Genomic DNA, 13252 nt, shown 5'->3' with positions numbered 1-13252 from the left:
CTAAGGTAGCCCCTTGTGTGTGATGCTGAGCTCCCAGGCTGCGCAGGGCCAGTGGCTGTGCCCTTCTCACATCCAGTTGCTCCTTCCCTGCGTTCTCATTCCTCTCTGTTGTAAACTGCTCTGCACTGCTTTGTAGGTTGTTTCTACTGCAGCTTGCCTTTGAGCCCATGGTTTTGTGTTTGAGCTGCTCTGTCCCACCTCAGCCCAGTGCATGGGACTCGGGCACCAAGTGTGGTTTGTGTGGTGTCTCCTCGAGACTGCAGCATCCATTGCTGTGTGTGTTCCATTCCTCTCTTGCCTGCTCCCTGTGAGTGGTGCCAAGGGAAGGGCTGTCCCTGGCCTCTGTGTCTCGTGCTGGGGGAGGCTCAAGGACATGCTCCTGCCTTCCCTGTGCTGCTGGGGCTGGGAGAGCCCTGCTGGGGCCTGAGAGACAGGAGCTGGACTGGAAGCCAGGAGCAGGGGAGGGTTTCTTGTCCATGACCCTCACTCCTCAGTGCAGGGGTTTGTGCTCTGCTCTGCAGGTGGCACTGCACTGTTGGGGCCCTTCACGGTTGACATCCCAGCCCCTACCCGGGCACTGTTAAACTGGGAGTGGAGAACAAAGACACAGCAGTCGGGTGCAGATGCAGACGCTCCCATTCGCAGCCGCCGTTGGGAAGGGTCAGGCAATTCCTGCTGTTCTGTTGTCCAGGAGCTGACCCCGTGAGGTGAGGGAATGGGAGGTTTCCAAAGGCTGAGGTCTGGACTGGGCATGCTTCAGCCTTGCCTGTGTCGGGAGCATTGGCACAGGGTTTCCTGTGCTCTTCTCTCCCAGGTGTCTGCCCTGTCTCTGGGTTTGGTGTCTATAGTTGTGAGAGGCTGTTGTTTGCTCCCTCCACATCTCTGTGCGAGCAAACCCCAGCAAACTCTCTCCTTGCTTTGTCTGGGAGATGTCTGCAGTTCAGCAGAGGCACTGGTGGGCAGTGTCCAAAAGAACTGGGAGCCAAAACAGACACCAGGAGGAGGATGTGAATTCTCTCTATCAGGTGTGGGTCAGGGCAAAGGGCACCAAACACCATGAACCAAACAAGCCATGAACAAGTTATGCTGCTGTTTGAGAGACGTGGCTTAAGCTGCTCAGGCTCCTTTAGGAGAAGGTACACAAGCATCTCAGTGATGTGGCCCCTAAAGACCCGGGAGTGCTTCCATCAGGAAGGTATTGACACGGGTTTCCTGGCTCTGCAGGCTCCGTTAGTTACTCTGCTTCCTGGAATTCCTACAGCAAGCTGTAGATGCATTTAGGGCTGTTCTGTCCTAACCATTGCTCCCAGCAAGTGCAGGCTGATTCTTGTGTTGCTTGTCAGAAGCTTTGCAAGTCCTCATCTTGAGAAGTGGACAGTGTTTGATAGTGTGGTATCAGACACGCACCCACGGCACACACCCTGCGGCCCTGGGTGTGTGCTGAGCGTTGGTTTGTCGTGGGGATGTCATTCCAGGTCAGCGTTTCTTTTTCTTTTCCAAACCCCACCATGCACAGAACCAGGGCTGTTACTACACTGTATTTTCAGACGTCTCCCAGGCGAGCTGCAGGGTTGAGTTGTGATTTGTGGGGCACTAAAGCCTGTGGAGCTCGTCCAGGTCTTTAAAGTAGAAAATGACCGTCTGTAATTGCAGCCTCTGCCTTGACCTTTAGGGACTTGGGATGCAGAACCAAGAGGACAAGTGAAAACCGGAGGCTCTGCTCTGCGTGTCAGGGGGGTGTCAATGTGAGTGCTGTGCCTGCGGCCTCAGGGGCTTGTGCATCCTCTTGGCTCAGCTCTGTAGGTGTGTGTTGGTGCAGAGCACTTGTGGAATGCTGGGTGAAACAGATTCCCTGTTGCAGGCTAACATGAAAAGGGAATTCTTCTTTCAGGCCTAGCCTCAAGTAATCCTCAAAGCCTTGACATCCTCCACTGAAAGGTTGACTTGGACGTCAGCGCATCTTTGCTTCATTCGTGGCTGCTCAGAGCCATCCTGCCACTAGAGGCCAGTTGAGGAGAGCAGGGTACCTCTGATACCTGTACCTGCAGCATCCCATGTAGCCAAGGCTCTGTCCTCTGGTGTCCCATCTCTCCCCGTCCCTTGTGTCCATGCCCTCCTCTGGCACTGCCGCCACGTGAAGCAACAGCCATGGCTCTGCCGGTGCTGGCGCAGTGGGCTGTGAGGCAGCAATGACACATTGCTGGCAGGGAACAGGCATGCGTGTCCCTACCCTGCCCAGCTGCAGCCTGGGCTAAAGAAGGCTGAGGCTGCCTGTGGTGGTGAGGATAATGGAGTGTGTCCTATGGCAATGTGGCCTCCTGCCTGCGGCTGTGGTGTCTGGTGAGCACGGCCGGGAAGCGGTCGGGAGGAGGATGAGAAGGGCCAGGGTGAGGTGAGGTGAGGCTGGCAGCAGGAGTGGAAATGTTGGGTTGAATCTCCAGCCATGGCTCTCTTGGATGCCTTCTGCTTCCCAGCACCAGTGGGGAGAGGCAGGGATTGGAGCTGTCTGACCCCCAGCCTCTGCCGCATGGCAGGATTGAGCCCCAGCCCTGGATGCCACAGGTTGGGGTGGCTTTTGTCCACTTCTCAGGAGCTGTGCTTCAGTTGCCTGTGCACTGGAAGCAGAGACAAAGCTGCGAGGGCTTGATTCAGTGGAATGAATGAGTTCATGGCTGCTCGGAGGTGCAGACTGAGAGCCGGTTGTTCCCAGCGCACTGGTGCCTGGATCCCATCCTGAGCTACATCTCCCTGTGCCTGCCAGAGCTGCTCTAGCGCTACACAAGTGAGGTGTTCTCTGCAAAGGCTTCCGTGGGGAGGATTTCAGATAAACTAAATAAAAAGGCACTGCCAGCCTGGGACAATGTTTACAAGGAAGCAGCCTCATACACGAGGAAACACCGTGAGTTGCAGAGGTGGAATTGTACAGCATGGCAACAATTCCCAGCTTGTCAGAGCCTCAGAGGTTGCAGCCACCTCGGGCTGACGACAGGAGCTGCGCTTTTCCAGGCAGCCGCAGGAAGCGAGGTTGGACTGGACAAGTCCCGGAGTTCTGTGGAGCCTGTCTGAGTCACTGACCCTGCATCTCCACTGCTGCCTTCAGACACAGCCTGGGGAGGACAGAGGAGGCTGCAGTGAGAGATCTGCCCCTTCTGGTCACCACCAAGCTCAGATCTCCTCCCCTGGCCTCTCCCAGTCGTTCGTGCTCACCCTGCTCATCCATCCAGGGCAGCCTCAACGGACAGAGGAGCAGCTGGAAACGCCACTGCTGCGAGAGCACAGGGACCAGCAGAGCCATGAACGTGAGAACCGCGCTCGTGCTCCTCGCTCTGGCTTTAGCCACTATATTGGTGCTGGTCTGTGTGCTGCTGACCAGGGGCAGGGCCCCCGGTGCCTGCCTGCACCAGCCCCCGGCACAGGAGGATGCTGACAGCAGCCAGAGCCTGGTCTTTGCAGACCTGACCCCCGCAGAGCTGGCCCAAGTGGTGCGGTACCTGCAGGGACACCTGGGGCTGCCGCTGGTGGATGCTGCATGGGCAAAGCCCTCTGACAACTGCATTGCCTCCGTGGCCCTGCAGGTCCCAGCCAAGGCAGAGGTGCTGCGGTTCCTGGACGGGGCAGGGGCTCGTCCCCCCCGCGAGGCGCTGGCTGTGCTCTACTTTGGGGCCCAGGCAGAGCCCAACGTCACCGAGTACGTGGTGGGGCCGCTGCCGACACCGGTGTATCACCGGGACGTGACGGTGCGCAGGTACGGGGGGAAGGTGCCGTACCACCGCAGACCGACGCTGGCTGTCGAATACAAGCAGCTGGCTGGGTTTTTAAAAAGCCAAGTGTTCCCTGCAGCTCCATCCTTCATGCGGCAAGTGATGGAGTATGATGGAGGCAGCCTCGCAGCCCTGACGGCTGCTCCCCGCGGCTTCCGATCTGGAGATCGCATCACCTGGTTCGCCCTGTTTCAGAACGTGAGCGGGTTCTTCGTGCACCCGGTGGGGCTGGAGGTGCTGGTTGACCACAGCAGCTTGGACATCTCCCGCTGGGCGGTGAGCAGGGTCTTCTACAACGGGCAGTACTACAGGGACATGGTGCAGCTGGAGAGCAGCTACGTGCAGGGCCGCATCAGTGTGCAGAAGGTGAGGAGAGCGCCGCGGGACGGGGACTTCTCATCCATGAAGCCACGAGCGCCTTCGGCCGCACCGTTCCCTTTGCAGTATGAGCCGCAGGGTCCCCGCTACAGCGTCAGGAACAACCACGTCCTCTACCAGGCATGGAGCTTTGCCTTTGGGATGAGCGTGAGCACAGGCCTGCGCCTGTTTGACGTGCGGCACAAGGGGGAGAGGGTTGCCTATGAAATCAGCATCCAAGAGGCCATGTCCGTGTACGGCTCCAACTGCCCCGCAGGGATGTCCACCAGGTACATGGACGGCAGCTTCGGCATCGGGCGCTACAGCTCGCCCTTGGTGCGAGGGGTCGACTGCCCCTATTTAGCAACGTACCTGGATGTGCACTTCCTCGCTCAGTCCCAGGTGCCTCAAGTCACTAAAGGAGCCATCTGCATCTTCGAGCAGAACGTGGGGTCCCCGCTCAGGCGCCACTACTCCAACCTGCAGGCGCTGTACTACGGGGGGCTGGTCAACTCCGCTCTGGTCCTTCGCTCCATTGCGACCGTGGGCAACTACGACTACATCTGGGACTTCGTCTTCTACCAGAACGGGGCCATTGAAGGCAAGGTCCAGGCCACGGGGTACGCGAGCTCCTCCTTCTTCTATGGGGATGGCCTACGATACGGCAATAGGATTTGGGAGCACACTTTGGGTACGATACACACCCATTTCATCAACTATAAGGTGGACTTGGATGTAGGAGGTAGGTCTGGGTCTTCTTTTACTGCCTGCCATTGTTCTGGTGAACCCCAATGCTCCAGGGGGTTGCCTCCTGTTTGTTGAGCCCCTCATAAGTAACATCTGAACTCTCCTTTTTCATTCTTCCAACCTCTTCTTTCACTGCAAAGTCATTCCTATGCATAGAACGGCTGCTGTGGGGATGGAGTTGAAGGCAGTGGGAATTGTCTGGGAGCTCAGGGTCCAGGCCACGGAAAGTATGAAGGTAGCAGCTGCAAAATGTTTGTGTTTCCTGGAGGCCTCCGCCTGGCACAGGGCACGTTGCCATATGCACAGCCCCGGCTGCAGCACTGGAGGTGGGAACTGGCTCTTTGGTGCCCGATGCTGGTCCTGCTGCTCTGGTAACTTGGGACAGTCCCTTTTGTACCTTGACTGCCCAGCGTGAGCCAGGCAGCAGGACCGGTGCCCTGCAGGGCTGAGCTTGTACATCTCCATCCTGCCCTTCCTTTGGGCTCACACCGCTGAGCTGGATCCCAAGCTGCTGTACTGAGCCAGCGAATTCCCCCTGCTCCTGCTCCGAGTCACGGGGTTTGGCTGCGGATCCCTGTGGAATTACACGAGTGCAGAGCAGCCCCTTGCTGCTGCCGGGGCTGGGCAATGCTGGTGCCCTGCGAGCCTTCAAGGGCTCTGCTTCCCCTTAGCGGCCATGGCAGCGGCTGCAGCCTGGGGAGGTGCGAGGGCAGCGCTGGTGGTGTTCGGTGTTACTGAAACCTGCTCCTGTGGAGCTCGGGGGGAACGTTCTGCATCTGCCCAGCACCAGAGGCTGCGGCTGCAGCAGAGCGAGGGGAATGCAGCCCCAGTGACTGCTGCTGGGTGCGGGAGTGATGTGCATCCAGTGCAGTGAGTGATGTGCATCCAGTGCAGCTGCTCCAGCGGCCCCGCTGGTACCCGCCTGTGGTGCCATGGTTTGTGTGGCCTTGAAAGGTGCTGCTGCCGTCGTTACAGCCAGGAGCAGGCTGGATGCTGGTGCCCTTCCTGTGAGTGAGGCATGGGGACGTGCTAAGATCCAGTTCCTGCATGGTGGGATGCTCAGCTCCCTGCTCTGCTTCCAGACCCTGAGCCCCGGCTGCTGCAAAACGCTCTTGAGAAGAGGTGTGTGAGAGCCCAGACCCGTTCACCAGCGAGGGAGGGGAGCCCTTCCCCAGCAGCAGGGCTCAGCAGAACTGCACAGCAGCAATGGGGCATCTGCCACAGGGGCTGCTCGCATCCTCATCCGAGGCTGGTGTGGGACCTGCAGGGGAAAAGGGTGAGGATGGAAGTGAGAATGAAAACTGGAGCTCCGGAATGAACATGATCACAAGGCAGTGGCTGCAGCCTCAGCCTGACCCTCCCTTCTGTGCCTCAAACCGTCCCCACCGGAAGGCAGTGATATGGACCATGCTCCTGTGCTGCATCCTTGGCTCTGATGGAGCATCGCTGCCGCCTCGCACGGGGCCACAGTGGGAGCAGCCTTGCAGAAACTGGTGCCAGTGCAGGAGCAGCCTCCTCAGGCTGCAGTGGGGTGGCCCTGACCCCTGCTCGCTGCTCTCTATGGTGTGGTCAGGAATGTGGAGGTTTCCTGACATTGGCCATTTCTGTCCAGGACAGGCTCTGTCCCAGGGTCACGTCCTCCGGAGTGGGGCTGGGATGGCTGAATGGGGACAGCTTCATCCCGTTGGGCATCCTGTGGCCTCTGCTCTTCCTGGTGCAGCAGCTCCAGGCGCTGCCTCTCACTTGTGGTTGCTCCCAGGGGTTTGGCAGGCGCTGCCTGTTCTCACCAGGGAGCATCCTCCTGTCTCAGGTTGTCTGCCCATGGCTGGAGCAGCCGTGTCCCTTCCCTCGGGGCTGGGAGGGACAGGGAGCGGTGACTGGGAGAACTGGCCTGTGGAGGTGCTGAGGAGCTGCAGGTCCTGGGCTCTCCTGGAGCGCCCAGGGCAGCAGGGCTGCTCCCAGTGCACTGAGGGGCAGAAGGATGGACCTGGCTGAGCTTCCCCCCATGCTGTCGCTGCGCTCCCACAGGAGATGGGATGGGGTCCTATAGGAAATGCTGCATGAAGCAAATGGCCCTTGGGCAGGCAGAGGATGGGGCTCTGTGGTGTCAGCCTGCAGCAGAGAAACCCATTGGTACCTGGGGAGTGAGTCAGGCACCGGCTCTGTGGTGGCTTCCCCGGGGTGTCTGGGCTGGGAAGGAAACAGGATGAACTGGCTGGGACCTGTGATCTTCTCCCAGCCCCATGCAACCACCAGGCTCCATCCCCACCTCCTGAGTTGCCTTTACGCCCACAGATGGCAAAGGGATTAAGAGCCTGGTCTGCAGGAGAAGGACGTATTGTGGATGCTGCAGCCGAACCCTGCTCACGGGCTCTGCACTCGGAGAGATGAACCCTAAACTGCCCCATGTGCTGCTGGTGGGAGCTGCTGTGGTGATCCTGGCTCTGTCCTGCGTGCTGCTGACCAGGGGTAGGCGATCCCCCAGCTGTGAACCCCAGCCCCGCACCGAGGAGGAGACGGGATCCACGAGCCAGAGCCTGGTCTTTGCAGACCTGACCCCCATGGAGCTGACCCAAGTGGTGCGGTACCTGCAGGCACACCTGGGGCTGCCGCTGGTGGATGCTGCATGGGCAAAGCCCTCTGACAACTGCATTGCCTCCGTGGGCCTGCAGGTCCCGGCCAAGGCAGAGGTGCTGCGGTTCCTGGACGGGGCAGGGGCTCGTCCCCCCCGCGAGGCGCTGGCTGTGCTCTACTTTGGGGCCCAGGCAGAGCCCAACGTCACCGAGTACGTGGTGGGGCCGCTGCCGACGCCGGTGTATCACCGGGACGTGACGGTGCGCAGGTACGGGGGGAAGGTTCCGTACCACCGCAGACCGATGCTGCACAGTGAGTACAAGCAGGTGGAAGCTTTCCTGAAGACGGTGGCGTTTGCTGCAGCCCCAACCTTCCTGAAGGAAATCCTCGAATACGACAGCACCAATGTGGTGTTTGAGAGCGCAGCCCCTCGAGGATTCCAGTCTGGAGACCGCAAGTCCTGGTTCGCCCTGTTTCAGAACGTGAGCGGGTTCTTCGTGCACCCGGTGGGGCTGGAGGTGCTGGTTGACCACAGCAGCTTGGACATCTCCCGCTGGGCGGTGAGCAGGGTCTTCTACAACGGGCAGTACTACAGGGACATGGTGCAGCTGGAGAGCAGCTACGTGCAGGGCCGCATCAGTGTGCAGAAGGTGAGGAGAGCGCCGCGGGACGGGGACTTCTCATCCATGAAGCCACGAGCGCCTTCGGCCGCACCGTTCCCTTTGCAGTATGAGCCGCAGGGTCCCCGCTACAGCGTCAGGAACAACCACGTCCTCTACCAGGCATGGAGCTTTGCCTTTGGGATGAGCGTGAGCACAGGCCTGCGCCTGTTTGACGTGCGGCACAAGGGGGAGAGGGTTGCCTATGAAATCAGCATCCAAGAGGCCATGTCCGTGTACGGCTCCAACTGCCCCGCAGGGATGTCCACCAGGTACATGGACGGCAGCTTCGGCATCGGGCGCTACAGCTCGCCCTTGGTGCGAGGGGTCGACTGCCCCTATTTAGCAACGTACCTGGATGTGCACTTCCTCGCTCAGTCCCAGGTGCCTCAAGTCACTAAAGGAGCCATCTGCATCTTCGAGCAGAACGTGGGGTCCCCGCTCAGGCGCCACTACTCCAACCTGCAGGCGCTGTACTACGGGGGGCTGGTCAACTCCGCTCTGGTCCTTCGCTCCATTGTGACCGTGGGCAACTACGACTACATCTGGGACTTCATCTTCTACCAGAACGGGGCCATTGAAGGCAAGGTCCAGGCCACGGGGTACGCGAGCTCCTCCTTCTTCTATGGGGATGGCCTGCGATACGGCAACAGGGTTTGGGAGCACACGTTGGGTACGATACAGACCCATTTCATCAACTATAAAGTGGACTTGGATGTAGGAGGTAGGTCTGGGTCTCTTCTCTCCTTTGTGCCATCTCTGAGTACTTTTAGACTCCCAACACTTGGCACTTCTGGTCTTTACTCAGTTTTTTCTTTCCATGTGGATGGGGATGGTCTCACACAGACCTGCATCCCTTCTGCATTTAGGGCAGTGAAAAGGTGCTACGATGCAGGGGTGGGTTCCCCTTCTGTCCATTGCAGTCACCCCTCGGTGCTGCGCAGATCCAGTCATGCCAGTGCTGGTGCCTTCCCATTGTGGGATGGGTCCTTCCCTTCCTGCCCATGCACAGACCCTGCCCCAGTCCCGAGCCCCACATGATGGCAGTCAGGCCGGATCAAGCTGTTCTGTGGTTTCATTCCTGCTTCCTGTAGCTGCCTGGGGCTGTTTCTGCTGCTGGTGTGTGATGGGGCACAGGGACAGGCACTGGGTGTGCGGCTCTGCTGCTCAGAGCAGCAACCGGAGCAGCAGCTCCAGTTTGCTCTGTCTTTGCCCCCTTGGCCCTGCCTTTATTCGCTGCTGAGCTGCTGAGCTGCTCCTGTTGCCTCTGGCCCATCCCTTTTCTTGACCTGAGCTGTGCAGCAGTGCTCCAGTTCTGTGATGTGCAAATGTGCTTCAAGCCTGGGCTCTTCCTGGTGCTTTCCAGTGCACAGGACTCATGCTGATGAGCACAAACACAGCACCTGGATCATCAGGCACTTGACTTAATCAGAGTCTGCTTGCACTGGGAAGCAAACCTGTTCTTCTGCACTGGGATGGGCTCCGCTCTGTCTCTCGCAGAGGGTGAGAGTCCCCATGGGCTGGGGGGATGTCCATGGGGAGCAGAGGATGCTCCTCAGTGACTTTGCTTTGCTTCACAGGGGTGAAGAACTCCCTGGTGGCTCATGACATGGCCTTCGAGGTGGTGCGAGCTCCCTGGAACCCAGAGCAGCAGATAGAGCGGCCACGACTCACCAAGAAGGTCCTGGACACAGAGGACCAGGCTGCCTTCCGGCTCCAGGCTAAGATGCCCAGATACATCTACTTTGCAGCCAACAGCAAGAACAAGTGGGGCCACCAGCGTGGCTACAGGATCCAGGTCACCAGTTCTGCAGGGGACCATGTCCCCGAAGGCAGCTCCATGGAGAGGGCCATCAGCTGGACAAGGTCAGGCTGCTCTGAGCGGGGCAGCAGGTTCATGGAGGTGCCCCCAGCCCCACTGTCAGGGAAGGGTGTTCCTGGATGGGGAGGAACAGGGAAAATGCTCTCCTGGGCTGGGGTCGCTCCATGGGAGCAGGGGGGTGGCTTTAGCTCTGCCCTGTCCCAGGGCACTGCTCCCAGCTCTTGTCTTCTCCTCAGGTACCAGTTGGCTGTCACCCGCCGGAAGGAGGAGGAGCCCACCAGCACCAGCATCTACAACCAGAATGACCCCTGGACACCCACCGTTGCCTTCGCTGACTTCATCAACAATGAGACCATCACCAACGAGGTAAGCCCTTCCTGCTGGGGGAGCACCTACAGCCATGGCTGCGGGCAGGTCTTTGGGAAGGGAGGGCATCTTTCCTTGGAGAGGGGAGCTCGCGGTGTGGGAGCAGCCAGGCTGGGTCCCCTCCTGCTCTCCTGTGGTTTTCCATGGCCCCTGGGCAGGTTCTGGCTGTTGCTCTGCAGGGTTCGGATGTAACCATGGTCTTGTGGCTCTTCCCTGCCTAGGACCTGGTTGCCTGGATAACCGCTGGTTTCCTTCACATCCCGCACTCGGAGGATATTCCCAACACTGTGACAGTAGGAAACTCGGTTGGCTTTCTCCTGAGACCCTACAACTACTATGACCTGGACCCCTCCATATACTCGCATGATGGGGTGTTCTTCACCAGTGAGCAGGATTTCACGGCCTGTGAAGTCAACCCCATTGCGTGCCTGCCCCAAGCTGCCTCTTGCTTGCCAAGCTTCCCCCCATTCACCTATGATGGTTTCCAAAACACAAGCAGGCTTTAATGCCAGAGGACATGGGGGGGGGGCACAGAGAGCCCAGGCTGCCTGCTCTGTCTGTGTTTTGGTGGAGCTGTCTCAGTTGCAGTTGTGCAACAACTTCACTCTTTCCCATTGCTTTAAGGTAGTGCTCTGTAAAAGGGCAGCAGGATCCTCCCGGCGTGGTGCCACCCGGGAGGTCTGTGTGAGCTCTGTTACTGCTGCATTGGAGTCTGTGGCAGAGGGGAAGCCAGGACAAACCCTGTTCCTCTGCTGCAGAAGCAAGTGCTGTGTAGTGCCTGTGTCGGGTTAAGAGAATGAAAATGGTTCTGGCCCAGTGCTCTCTTGAGCGTCTCGTTCTTCTGCCCTACAGCAGTGTCTGCGGCAGGGGTGCTGCGGGGTCCCTGCTGTGTTTCCTTAACCCACAGACCAGGCTCTGGGTGTCCGGGCATGGGATGGTCCAGGGATGGGCTTGGGGAGGGGGGAGCCTGGCCCAGAGTCAGGGCCCGTTTGGGCTGCGGGTCCTGAGCTCTCAGTGCGGGGTGCACCGGCCATGCTCTTGGAGTGGGGCTGTTGGCTGGAGGCTGCTGCCAGGGAGCCTGGGACAAACAAGGAGTTAATGTGTAACCGGTCTGAGGTGCATGGGTCGGCTCTGGCCTTGGCTGCTGCCCAGTGTGCTCAGCCCCTGCAGGCACAGGGACCCTTGCTCCCACACCCCCATGGAATTCCACACTGTCCGAAGCTCATCCTCGCTCTGCCAGCCTGGGCTGGGGACACTGAGGAGCTTGGTGAGGGTCACTCAGCTCCAGCCTCATGTGGATGCAGATGTCAACGTGTCCCTGGGTGTGTGGTGGGCATCCAGCCCCTCTGCCCCCTCACTGTGGGAGCTGGGTCTGCACATGTGCAGCACCGTGTGTTAGAGATCCCGCATGCACAGCATCACCTATAGCTGCAGCCGGTGCCTTGGGGATCGTGGGGCACCGTGTCCCAGAGCAGCTGAGCACAGCTCCGGGTGCTGAGCCTGATCCAGAGCCGGCTGTCACAGAGCCCAGCACAGGGATAAAGCACAGCCGGGCCCTGCTCCTCCCATGGAAAAGCTGGAGCCAATTTGCGGCCAGGGATCTACCTGGAGAGCAGGGCACTTGGAAGCAGCACCCACAGCCTGGCTGGGGCTGCACCATGGGGAAGACGTGGCCTCTCCCTGCCATGGCCCCAGTTTTCCTGCAGGGATTCCTTCCAAGGGGTTGGGACTTGCTGATCCCCATCCCCCAGCACCTTTTGCCCCCCTTTTCTGCTGTGAAATCTCCCAGGGAGAATTTATTGCTGACTGTTCCAAAAGGTTCTTGACGCGGAAGCCAAGGCTGCTGCGTTCCTTTGCGCTGGGTTGGAGACCCGGAACGAGCTGTTGGGGGATTTGATTTGCTGGAGTAATCCCATTTCTGTGCACCCTTCGGCTTCATTGGGGTTTTGTGCCTGTATCCCAGGTAGGGAGGTTTGCAGCTGTTTTGCCTGTTTAGTCCCTGTGGCTCCCTGGGCTGTGTGCAGGCAAAGGGGGCAGGATGCTGCCCGCAGCAGTGCAGAGCCTGGGCACGACCTCTGCCTGCTCCATGCCATGGCAGACAGCACATGGGCAGCGGGTCAAGGATCTTGACCTGAACTTCCCGAGGAGGGAACATAAGTGATGTATTTTCACTGGCTGCTAATCATTAACACCTCTCACCTCTGCTGCAAGCACAGCAGCTGCCTCTGTCACTGCATGAGGCTCTGCTGGGGCACCCCATGCATGGGGCGGCCATGGGGCTGCCATGGGGCTGTGCGCCTGTGCCATCAGGGTTCTCTGTTGCTCAGTGCTCAGGCTCCTGGAACAGCTCCAGGTTCCTCATTCACCACCACCCCTCGGGGATGCTGGTCCCCAGGGGGATGAAGCTGCAGTGCCACTGTCACCGGTGGGATGAGTGACATGTTCAGCTCCATCCCTGCAGGCAAGGCAGTTGTGCAGGAGGGGTTAACCCAGAGGATCTGTGCTGGGAGGAATGTGGGTTAAGGACCCTTCTTTGCACCCTGTAACCCCACACCAGAGACCAGAACAAGTCACTGGCAGCCAGGAGCTCCCCATGACATCCAAGCAGCCTGGGTGGCAGCAAGGTGGCTCTTATCAGCTGGAGGTACCCGGCCCTCTGCTCTGCACAGAACCCAGTCCCCACTGCTGGGCATCCCTGCAGTGCTCTGGTGGTACTGGGGTGATGGCAGAGGGATGGGGAGCGTGCCACAGCTCTGCTCACACAGGGCACAGGCACCTGCATCTCCTCCCTGCTCACAGCGGAGGCTGCGGTTCAGTGGGAGCAGCTGATGGGGGCAGGAGGGGCAGGAGCCCCCAGCGCTGTGGGGAGGGCACAGTGTGGGAAGGGGTTAAGGAGCTGGAGCCGGAGCACCCCATGCGCCCTGGAGCCTGGTTTTACGTAAGCTGTTCCAAACATGTTTGTAACA

General features: G+C 59.5%; 1 protein-coding gene across 3 annotated transcripts; it reads left to right on the top strand.

Moving 5' to 3' along the window:
* Positions 1-3278: 3278 nt before the first annotated feature.
* LOC101869791 (membrane primary amine oxidase) lies at positions 3279-11105 on the top strand. Of its 3 annotated transcripts, none has more exons than XM_034070235.1 (4): positions 3279-4860; positions 9679-9964; positions 10157-10286; positions 10508-11105. In XM_034070235.1, the coding sequence occupies exons 1-4, from the start codon at positions 3294-3296 to the stop codon at positions 10790-10792; spliced, it is 2268 nt and encodes a 755-aa protein (XP_033926126.1). In that variant the 5' UTR covers positions 3279-3293; the 3' UTR covers positions 10793-11105. The 3 variants fall into 3 exon arrangements, with proteins under 3 accessions (XP_033926126.1, XP_033926125.1, XP_033926127.1); XM_034070234.1 differs by lacking the exon at positions 3279-4860 and adding an exon at positions 7143-8822; XM_034070236.1 differs by lacking the exon at positions 3279-4860 and adding an exon at positions 9484-9601.
* Positions 11106-13252: the final 2147 nt, after the last annotated feature.

This window comes from Melopsittacus undulatus, chromosome 17, assembly GCF_012275295.1.
Source record: "Melopsittacus undulatus isolate bMelUnd1 chromosome 17, bMelUnd1.mat.Z, whole genome shotgun sequence".
NCBI lineage: Eukaryota > Metazoa > Chordata > Aves > Psittaciformes > Psittaculidae > Melopsittacus > Melopsittacus undulatus.
Note: the sequence above shows the minus strand (reverse complement) of the source record. Positions and strands in the feature narration are given on the sequence as shown.